At 36.9% G+C, this 12,171-nt stretch overlaps 1 protein-coding gene across 1 annotated transcript in view; it reads right to left on the minus strand.

Annotated features, from left to right (window-relative positions):
* The window catches only part of SMYD3 (SET and MYND domain containing 3), a gene marked incomplete at its 3' end in the record, with an annotated part of 341,649 nt that overhangs the window by 68,923 nt on the left and 260,555 nt on the right, over positions 1 to 12,171 (minus strand). Inside the window, exons 7-8 of the mRNA XM_081344492.1 lie at positions 10,720 to 10,822; positions 7,822 to 7,932 (exon numbers count right to left, since the gene is read on the minus strand). Of these exons, the coding sequence (XP_081200618.1) occupies positions 7,822 to 7,932; positions 10,720 to 10,822 (214 nt within the window). The remainder of the gene's footprint in view (positions 1 to 7,821; positions 7,933 to 10,719; positions 10,823 to 12,171) is intronic.

The raw sequence follows: 12,171 nt of genomic DNA on the forward strand, positions 1-12,171 counted from the left end.
ATCCAGCCACCTCATTCTCTGTCGTCCCCTTCTTCTCTTGCCCTCAATCTTTCCCAGCATTAGGCTCTTCTCCAGTGAATCCTTCCTTCTCATTAGGTGGCCAAAGTATTTGAGTTTTAGCTTCAGGATATGGCCTTCTAAAGAGCAGTCAGGGTTGATCTCCTCTAGGACTGACCGGTTTGATCGCCTTGCAGTCCAAGGGACTCGCAGGAGTCTTCTCCAGCACCATAGTTCAAAGGCTTCAATTCTTTGGCGCTCAGCCTTTCTTATGGTCCAGCTTTCACTGCCATACATTGCAACTGGGAACACCATCGCCTTGACTATACGCACTTTTGTTGACAGGGTGATGTCTCTGCTTTTTAGTGTGCTGTCTAGATTTGACATGGCTTTCCTCCCAAGGAGCAAGCGTCTTTTAATTTCTTGGCTACAGTCCCCATCTGCAGTGATCTTGGAGCCCAGGAAAATAAAATCTGTCACTACCTCCATTTCTTCCCCATCTATTTGCCAGGAATTGAGAGGGCCGGATGCCATGATCTTGGTTTTCTTAATGTTAAGTTTCAACCCAACTTTTGCACTCTCCTTCTTCACTCGCAACAAGAGGCTCTTTAGTTCCTCTTCACTTTCTGCCATTAGAGTGGTATCATCTGCATATCTTAGGTTGTTGATGTTTCTTCCGGCAATCTTAATTCCAACTTTTGATTCATCTAGCCCTGCCTTTCTCATGATGTGCTCTGCATATAAGTTAAATAGGCAAGGCGACAGTATACAGCCTTGCCGGACTCCTTTCCCAATTTTGAACCAATCAGTGGTTCCGTGTCCAGTTCTCACTGTTGCTTCTTGGCCTGCATATAGGTTTCTCAAGAGACAAATAAGATGGTCTGGTATGCCCACCTCTTTAAGGACCTGCCACAGTTTGTTATGATCCACACAATCAAAGGCTTTAGCATAGTCAATGAAGCAAAAGTAGATGTTTTTCTGGAACTCTCTAGCTTTCTCCATGATCCAGCGTATGTTAGCAATTTGATCTCTAGTTCCTCTGCCTCTTCGAAATCCTGCCTGTACTACTGGTAGTTCTCGATCCACATACTGCTGGAGTCTAGCTTGTAGAATTTTAAGCATAACTTTACTAGCATGAGAAATGAGTGCAATGGTGCGATAGTTTGAATATTCTTTGGCACTGCCTTTCTTTGGAATTGGAATGTAAACTGATCTTTTCCAATCCTGTGGCCACTGTTGAGTTTTCCAAATTTGCTGGCAAATTGAGTGTAGCACTTTTACTGCATCGTCTTTTAAGATTTTGAATAGCTCAGCTGGAATACTGTCACCTCCACTAGCTTTGTTGTTGCTCAGCTTTTCTAAGGCCCACTTCACTTCACATTCTAGGATGTCTGGCTCGAGGTCAGTGACCAACTCATTGTGATTATCAGGGACGTTAAGCTCATTCTTGTATAATTCTTCTGTGTAATTTTGCCACCTCTTCTTAATCTCTTCTGCCTCTGTTAGGTCCCTGCCATTTTGGTCCTTTATCATGCCCATTTTTGCATTAAACATTCCCTTCATCTCTCCAATTTTCTTGAAAAGATCTCTGGTCCTCCCTATTCTATTGTTTTCTTCTATTTCTTTGCATTGTTCATTTAAGAAGGCATTCTTATCTCTTCTAGCTATTCTTTGGAATTCTGCATTTAATTGGGCATATCTTTCTTTTTCTCCCTTGCCTTTCGCTTCCCTCCTTTCCTCAGCTATTTGCAAAGCTTCCTCAGACAGCCATTTTGCTTTCTTGCATTTCTTTTTCTTTGGGATGGTTTTGGTTGCTACCTGTTGTACAATGTTGCGAACCTCTGTCCATAGTTCTTCAGGCACTCTGTCTATCAGATCTAATTCCTTAAATCTATTTTTCACCTCTACTGTATATTGAACAGGGATATGATTTAATTCATACCTGACTGGCCTAGCGCTTTTCCCTACTTTCTTTAATTTAAGCCTAAACTTTGCAACAAGAAGCTCATGGTCTGAGCCACAGTCAGCTCCTGGTCTTGTTTTTACTGACTGTATAGAGCTTCTCCATCTTTGGCTGCAGAGCATATAGTCAATCTGATTTCTGTGTCGACCGTCTGGTGATGTCCATGTGTAAAGCCGTCTCTTGGGTTGTTGGAAAAGTGTGTTTGCTATGACCATCGTATTCTCTTGACAAAATTCTATCAGCCTGTGCCCTGCTTCATTTGGCCAAACTTGCCTGTTATTCCAGTTATCTTTTGGCTTCCTACTTTAGCATTCCAATCCCCCATGATGATAAGGACATCATTTTTGGGTGTTAGTTCTATAAGGTGCTGTAGAGCTTCATAGAACCGGTCAATTTCATCCTCTTCAGCACCGGTGGTTGGGGCATAGACTTGGACTACTGTGATATTGAATGGTTTGCCTTGGATTCGAACTGAGATCATTCTGTCATTTTGAGGATTGTATCCCAGTATTGCTTTTCCTATTTTTTTATTGACTATGAAGGCTACTCCATTTCTTCTGAGGGATTCTTGCCCGCAGTAGTATACCTGATGGTCATCTGAATTAAATTCACCCATTCCTGTCCATTTTAGTTCGCTGATACGTAAGATGTCAATGTTTAGTCTTGTCATCTCTTGTTTGACCACGTCCAGCTTTCCTTGATTCATGGATCTTACATTCCAGGTTCCTATGGAGAAAGAATCTTTACAGCATCGGACTTTCCTTTCACCACCAGACATATCCACAGCTGAGCGTCCTTTCGGCTTTGGCCCAGTCGCTTCATTCTTTCTGGCGCTACTAGTACTAGCCCTCTGCTCTTCCCCAGTAGCATATTGGATGCCTTCCGACCTGAGGGGCTCATCTTCCAGCATCATATCGTTTTGCCTTTTGGTACTGTCCATAGGGTTTTCATGGCAAAGATACTGGAGTGGGTTGCCATTTCCTTCTCCAGTGGATCACGTTTTGTCAGAACTCTCTGCTATGACCTTTCCGTCTTGGGTGGCCCTGCACGGCATAGCTCATAGCTTCATTGAATTACGCAAGCCCCTTTGCCACGACAAGGCAGTAATCCATGAAGGGGACATAATATGTAGTGGGTCAATATTCATTTGATGATGATCAGAGTGTATGGAAACCTGTGACTTGCATGTAAGCTGACTAAATGAATGAAATAACGAAAAAAAATGTTTGTGGACTTGCAGGATTGAAATAAAGGGGAAAGACATAGTAAATTTGAATGGAAACAATCTGATTCATTCAATGGAGTTGAATAATATAGGGAAGTGAAGGTATAGGGTTATTTATTTATTTATGATATTTTTATACTGCCTAAAAACTCTGATTCCAGGAAGCTTAGATACGAAAGAGCTAATAGTTGAAAGTATGATGCATCATACTGCATCATATCATGCAATGGGCTGTGACCTCGGGACATAGGAGGAAGAGCCACATCCTAGACAGCCATTTTGCAAAAGGTGTTTCAGTCCACAGAAGAAAAAGGGGTATGGGATGCATCTCAGAAGGGACAATCCCCTAATTTTCTGGAAGATAAAAGTAAGAGAAGGGAGTAGTGTTTTCTGACTCGCAAGATCCTGTTATTGTAACCTTACAACAAAGATAGTGTTAATACTCTTGGTTTGTGCCTCTTTTCTGTTCAGAAGGCTGAACTCCTATACTGTTCTGGCTGCATTTGAAAAAAGGACTCCATAAGGTGATGATAGTTGCATGTTATATGTCAATGATTAATGTCAATGAAAGAACCAGGGATAGGCTTTGGAGGAAAAAGTAAAATATTCTGAATAAATATAATCCAAAGGAAAAAGTCTATGTTTAGCAAATAATTTAACATTACAAGACTACTGACATAAGACAAGAATAAATGGATGATTAAGGAATGTGGACCGAATACAAAGTGAATGGCCAACATAAAAATACACAGAACTGATTTTATCACAGAGAGAAAAAGGATTAAATCTCAAAATAAAAATGACAGAAGAAAAATGAGTAAGTAGAAATGAAGGAAAATCTAAGAAAGCTGTGTTAAATTGAGTTAATGATACTCCCCAAAAGAGAGAATTTTAAACAAAAGGAACTGCATGAAATAGTATATGGATAAATGAAAGCAAGGACTGCAAAAATAATGAGGTATTTATGAATGGCATTTCCTTTCCTCCTCCCTTTAATTTCTTTTGTTTGGAACTTTTTATTCTTTCTCTGAACTTTGTTTAATGTTGCTTACTCCAAAATGGAATAGCATGATGGGTATGTGTGTATTTATGTATGTATGTATCTCAAGTTGACTCGTAAAGCACATTACAGAAATACTGTCAGGCAACTGAATAAAGGGAATCTGTAACTACTAAAGAAAAGTAGATATTAGTTGAGGTTAAACTTGTCTAAATTCTGAACAATAATGGTACTGAGCCTATGCCTCTTAATAATTGGTAAAGTGGTATTACTAAAGTATTACAAAGTTTGGAAAACATTTTGTACTTGTACAAGATTCAAGATAGTTCATTTCTAGGTACCGGTAAGTTTAATTTTCCTTTGTAGAAAGAGAAGATACACATGGAGAAGTGAGTCTGGAAGATAAATTAGAAGACTGTTTACTTTTCATTAAATGAAAATGTACCTTGGGTTAATAAATGTAATGTGAGTAACTTCAGGGAAAGGCTTTTCAACTTTCTTTATCTGATCAAGTGGAGATTAAAAAATAATGATCCCTAAAATTCAAGAACACAATCACTAACAGTGTTAAAATTTTCTTCCAAGTTAGCCTTAACCCTGGGCAAGTCTATTTGCACCATCTCTCAGAATAGTCTTTGTTCCATATTAGACCCAATTTGCAGTGTTCCCCTCCAAGATGGGTCCAATAATTATGGGAATCCAGACAGTAATTTCTACATGTAGCCCCCCTCCATTTTCTTTGACATATTTTTTAACCAGAAATTCTATTAAGGAAGGAAAAACATAATCGCTGCACATGGCTCTTGGACTGGTGAAAGTCGGGGATATTTGCCTAGAAGCATCCATGGTGGTAATTAAAGAACACTTTTTTAAAAAAAATGCATGATATTTTTGGCACCTCCTCATCTGAAGAATGAAGTACAGGAGTACAGGCAGGATTTCGAAGAGGCAGAGGAACTAGAGATCAAATTGCCAACATACGCTGGATAATGGAGAAAGCTAGGGAGTTCCAGAAAAACATCTACTTCTGCTTCATTGACTATGCTAAAGCCTTTGATTGTGTGGATCATAACAAACTGTGGCAAGTTCTTAAAGAGATGGGAGTACCAGACCATCTTATTTGTCTCTTGAGAAACCTATATGCGGGTCAAGAAGCAACAGTGAGAACTGGACACGGAACCACTGATTGGTTCAAAATTGGGAAAGGAGTCCGGCAAGGCTGTATACTGTCGCCCTGCCTATTTAACTTATATGCAGAGTACATCATGAGAAAGGCAGGGCTAGATGAATCAAAAGTTGGAATTAAGATTGCCGGAAGAAATATCAACAACCTAAGATACGCAGATGATACCACTCTAATGGCAGAAAGTGAAGAAGAACTAAAGAGCCTCTTGTTGCGGGTGAAGAAGGAGAGTGCAAAACTTGGGTTGAAACTTAACATTAAGAAAACCAAGATCATGGCATCTGGCCCTCTCAATTCTTGGCAAATAGATGGGGAAGAAATGGAGGTAGTGACAGATTTTGTTTTCCTGGGCTCCAAGATCACTGCAGATGGGGACTGTAGCCAAGAAATTAAAAGACGCTTGCTCCTGGGGAGGAAAGCCATGGCAAATCTAGACAGCACACTAAAAAGCAGAGACATCACCCTGTCAACAAAAGTGCGTATAGTCAAGGCTATGGTCTTCCCAGTTGCAATGTATGGCAGTGAAAGTTGGACCATAAGAAAGGCTGAGCGCCAAAGAATTGAGGCCTTTGAACTATGGTGCTGGAGAAGACTCCTGCGAGTCCCTTGGACTGCAAGGCGATCAAACCGGTCAGTCCTAGAGGAGATCAATCCTGACTGCTCTTTAGAAGGCCAGATCCTGAAGCTAAAACTCAAATACTTTGGCCACCTAATGAGAAGGAAGGACTCACTGGAGAAGAGCCTAATGCTGGGAAAGATCGAGGGCAATAGAAGAAGGGGACGACAGAGAATGAGGTGGCTGGATGGAGTCACTGAAGCAGTAGGCGTGAGCTTAAATGGACTCCAGAAGATGGTAGAAGACAGGAAGGCCTGGAGGAATGTTGTCCATAGGGTCGCGATGGGTCGGACACGACTTCGCAGCTAACAACAACAACAACATCTGAAGAAGAGCAAGAGATGAAGAAATTCCATAAAGCCTTGTTAGAATCACAACTTTCAGAGAAGACAGAGAAGAATCTGGGCCAAGAAATGTTATGGACAATACAATAGGAATTTCCTTTTCTTTGTAATTTTCTTAACACAAAAAGACATGTGAAATTGAAGGCTATGAGATAAAAGTTTGAGTATGCCATAAACAAAGAATTTGTAGGGTTAGGGACTATGCCACAACACTGTAAATTTTTCAAGAGCTGGAAACAAAAACTTCCTTTATTAAGCTGGGCAGCGTAAAGCCTACTGTGAATTTTCATTCCTTGTAAAATTCTCATCAGAATTTTCTGGCTTGGTCTTTCAGATCATTGAGTATTAGTTTCTATAATCTTTTACTCTGAAAATCACTTGCTTTTGTCTAGGATAGACTATTGTTTGGAGATATAAACAGAAAACCAATGTGTCAAAAGTGGGAGATTTGTTCATGAAGCAGAACCAATAATAATTTCAGAGAAAATGTAGTACTCTGTGAATATTACAGTCAGTGGTAATATAGTTCATTCATCTTTTAAAAATGTATTTGCATATGTCAATGATACTACACCATACTTTTTAAACATTGATTTTTTCCATTTTGATTTAATATGACTACAGGATTATTGTATAACTACAAACATCTTCAAACAACTGAGAAATAATTCAAGGTTTTAAAGTTATAAATATACACACAGACTTTTTTGACTCATGAATTTGTTTCTCTTTTTCAAGGAAAAGGAAGGATTCAATATATTCATGTCATCATCATCATCATCATTATTATTATCATCATTATCATCATCATCAAAACTATCCTAATCAATTTCACAAAATTAACTCTCTCAAGATATCAAATAGACAAGAAATTTAACAATTTCAAAAACCAACAATAGAAAAAAATGCAAACAACAATGGGATCAAAATGTAGACGTAAAACAAAAATATTAATAAAATCATTCATTCTTGAATAAAATTATACAAAGTAGCTCACTTAAGCCAATTCTATGATGAAAGCCTCTCAGAATGACTTCATGAGACAGCATACAATGAAATGTTCATAAACAGTATTTAAAAAGTGCACAAATAGCTGTTGGAAGGAGAAAGAATATACATCCAAGTAAATACAAAAATGCTTTATAGATTAAGTAGTGCTTCCGTATTCTGTATTTTTATGAATAAGAATGTTGGGTTAAGAAAAAAAATATAACTGCTTGCTCTTACATCGTGAAAGAAACAGAAGCAAATAATAAGCCCCAAACTCTTAAAAAATAAGGGAAGAAAGCATAGGAATAAAGAACTCTGGTTCCAAAATATAATAAAATTCCAGTACACCTAAGAAAAAGTGATGAAATAAAAGAATTCCTAGAGCACACTTTTAAAAATTCTGATTATCTTGTTCCTTTTATTGTTTGATCCAAACTATATCTACTCTCAGCACAAGTATTGATGCATATTACCTGGTCTAAGGACAAATTTAGTTGACTCACCTTGCTTTGTGTGGAGCACATGGTGCAATCACATTCAAAACAATATTGACGCTTCAGATTGTGCTGACGTTCAGGAGTAGGCATTAAAGTTTCAGTATAGCTGATGGTGAGCTGCATGTGACAAAGACCAGAAAAAACATAGTTGACAAAGAATGCTTATAATACTTATGCAGCCATAAGAATATATGTATATATAAGTTGAGCTGTAAGCACAAAGTGAATTGCAAAATCCGTGCTCATTTTTACTTTATACTTGGTCCATTGTTATAGTAGATAATGTACCCTGAGCCTCATAAACTTATTTCACTTTTCCTCTTCTGGTGCATCTGTAAGGACATTGGAAACTTTCATGTCCTTTTGAATGACCTTCATGTTTAACCTCAAACTGTGACAAAGGTTAACAAATAAAAGTTTGTGAATAACATTGTAGAATTCTGAAAAACGCAAAATTTAGAGTGTAATGTATGTATGTATGCATTCCAAATATTCTTTATATTTGGCAGGTGCCAATGCAAAATGAATGTATTGTCAATCTTTCCCAAATGACAAACACAGTTTTCTGAGATTTGGACACAACACTAAACTATGGGTGGGTAAAAATGCTTTTAGTCACCGTTGTTATACTACTGGAGAATACAGTGCACAAACCCCAGTCTTATTCACTTAATGATAAACTACAGGTTAGTTTTATATTCAAATGAACTCAGAGATGATGAATTACATTTTATTTTAATAATACCTCATTGCATTTATGTGTCCTACTTCTTTAATGATCTATTTATTGGTTTAAATGATTTACAGGGCTGCCCATCTCACAGCAGTGTGGTGAAGGTTTAAATTACAAAGTTTGGATGAAACTTTACTTAGCACCAGTAATTTGTGACTACCAATCATAATACTTTAGGTCAGAAAGGACTGTCAACAATTCTTGAGGTGTGATTTACTGGGGCCACATAATGGGCATGGCATAGCTACTACTGAGGTAAAATGATCAGATCCATTCATTTCTCTGTTCCTTTCTCTAAAGCATCCTCTTTATATTTACCACTCTCTATTCAGTTACTTGCTGATGGAAAAATAGATTACTTTTACCAGAGGACTGAATATATTATGAAAAAATCTTTTCTAATTAGGCTGAAGACCAAATAATTTATTTTAATTTTAATTTTTATTTATTCTGCAGGGGCCTTTAATTTTAATTTTTATTTTAACTTCTGTATTTATTGTATGTTATTGTTGTTAGCCGCCCTGAGTCCTTCGGGAGATAGGGCGGCATATAAGTCCCAATAATAAATAATAAATAAATAAATAATAAATGCTTCTGAGGTCACTTTGTTTACAGGTGTAAATTCTGATTGAAGTTATGTGCTTACAATTTAGGAAACCAACTGCTATCATCCTCATGAATATTTCTTTGGTGAAGTCCATTCCTTGAGAAGACCAGGAATTTGAAATTTTATTTGCAGTGCTAGTATGATTCAATTTTATAAAATATAAGGCTCCCAGGGTCTGCTTTAGGTCTTATGTTTTTTTTAATGATGGCACTTTTCTTGCTAGAAAAAGGTTAATCATAAATGGTTTGGTAGTGAACTTCTCGTATGAGGCTGTCAGCACTGGAACTATTCATTTAAAGGTATGAAATGTGACAAGCTTTATTTAATAGGTTTTAATCCTATGCTGTTAGTGTTGAAATTCTGAAGCTTTACAGTATAATCTAATTATTTTTAGCTATATATATATATATATATATATATATATATATATATATATATATATATATATATATATATATATATATATATATATATATATATATATATATATATATATATATATATATATATATATATATATATATATATATATATATATATATATATATATATACATATATATATATATATGAATAGTATAAGCTAAAAATGCTGATATACCAGTCTTCCTCTACCTGCTATGAGAACTGTAATCCAGCACATCAAGAGATTCCAATAAGCTGTTTTCTAAAGTGAACAGAACTGTAGAACTATAAAATCAGCAAAAATTACCTGTAAATTTAATCCTATCCCCAAGTAACCAATGTTTTTCACTTTTCTATCCCTACATTATATTCTTTGCCTCTTTTCCCCCTTGCCATAGCTAACACTGGAGAGGAATATAGGGGGGAAAAAACAGAAATTTTTTTTATGCTGCTGCTGGACTAAGATGGTATAATTGTTTTGGTATAATTTGGATTAGATTTGAAATTCAAGGAGCCTCTTAATTAGAAACAGGCTGTCAGATAACAGAGAGGGAGAGGGAGAGGGAGGGAGGGAGGGAGGGAGAGAGAGGGGGAGAGGAAAGAGAGAGAGATGCACACAGACACCATATTCTATTTTGTACATAAATTCAAATTATTTGACATGACCATCTTAAAAAAAAGGAAAAGAAAGCTGTGTGAAGAATTCTCTGACAAAAACACAAATCATTTAGAAGGGTAGTTCTTTTTAAATAAAACTTACAAGAAAACAACTTTTGCCTCATACGTTCCTTGCAGGAAAGGTTTACTCCTGTAAACCTTTAGCAGGGCTTTAGTCTGACAAAAGCTTACAACTGCATTTATTTACTGCATGTTATATTGCACCCACATGTAGTTTTTCTTTGGTTTTGTTTCAGCCCAGAAAAGGTAGTCAAATGCAAACAAAAAAGTGTAGAGGAGAAACAAAGAGAGAGAAAAAAATCAACAACTCTGCTAGTGATTTATGAGCAGCACTGCAATGATGAGGAGACCCATACTATTTGAAGAAAAGATTTATTTTGTTATGTTCTTCCAGAAAGCTATGAAACAGAAATAACATCAAGATACTATCAAGATATTCAATCTGCAGGTTTCTAGGATGGAAGAAGGAACAAATGAATTACCTCTTCTCCCAATTGCATTTCCCGAATGGACCGAAGGTGGAGTTGGAGACCCTCAAAGATGACCACACAACTAGGATCACAACTGTTATTCAACAAGGACATGCTAATGAAGAAAAACAAAATGTAGATAAGAAATACAGATATTACAGGAAAATATTTATTTTACCAATCCATCTAGCTTAGTATCTCTCAGGTTGATACTAGAAATTGCATATGGAAGGACTCACAAATTTATTGGTTTATGAGGTTGCCCGTCTTAAGTTAGTGATTCTGGGCGGACAGCAGTACAGAAAAACATAAAAGAAGAATAAAATTATCACAACACAATGCAGAGAGATCTCTACACGCAGGTCTCTACTAAATAAAATTTCAATTTCAATAAATTTAACTATATTTTAAAAATAAATAAATTATAGAAATTATTAAAAAAGAATAAAAAAAGAATTCCAATGACCACTGTGACTATCCTAGAGAAAGCAAAATCCAAAAATGCTAGAGAATTCCTGGAAGCCTGGCACTCTGACAAACTGGCCATCAACAGGCACATAGATATAAATAACATCTGTATACCATTCAAAAGAAACAATCAACAAGCCAAAAGTACCAGAACACCTTGCATCAATCAACACCCAAATAAGCAGGAATTAACACCAAGATTAGGGGGCTGGAGGCTAAAACATATAGGGAACGGTTGCTGGAATTGGGTATGTGTAGTTTAATGAAGAGAAGGGTGAGGGGTGACATGATAGCAGTGTTCCAATATCTCAGGGGCTACCACAAAGAAGAGGGAGTCAAGCTATTCTCCAAAGCACCTGAAAGCAGGACAAGAAGCAACGGATGGAAACTAGTCAAGGAGAGAAGCACCCTAGAACTAAGGAGAAACTTCCTGACAGTTAGAACAATTAACCAGTGGAACAACCTGCCTCCAGAGGTGGTGAATGCTCCAACACTGGAGGTTTTTAAGAAGAGACTGGACAGCCATTTGCCTGAAATGGTATAGGGTTTCCTGCCTGAGCAGGGGGTTGGACTAGATGACCTCCAAGGTCCCTTCCAACTTTATATTATTATTATTATTATTATTATTATTATTATTATTATTATTATTATTATTATTATTATTATTATTATTATTATTATTATTATTATTAACATTAGACCAACAATTAAGAAACAAACAACCCCAATCAAGGAGCTGCCAAAGCTAACAATAAACAGCCCAACCAAAGAACCAACAAGACCACTTGCACCAACAGTGACAGGACAGGGCACTAGAATATAACATGTGAGCAAACCCCACTCCTTACTAGTACTGATGATGTTACCTAGCCTGGGTAATGAAACATCTGAAAGAAAACAACCAAGCTCAGAGTACATCAAGGACACCTCATTTTTATTTTTTTTTACAATTGTAAGCTGCCCAGGGTTATTGATTGAGATGGGCAGCTATAGAAA

The sequence above is a fragment of the Vipera berus genome, assembly GCF_964194415.1.
Source record: "Vipera berus genome assembly, chromosome: 1".
Taxonomy (NCBI): domain Eukaryota; kingdom Metazoa; phylum Chordata; class Lepidosauria; order Squamata; family Viperidae; genus Vipera; species Vipera berus.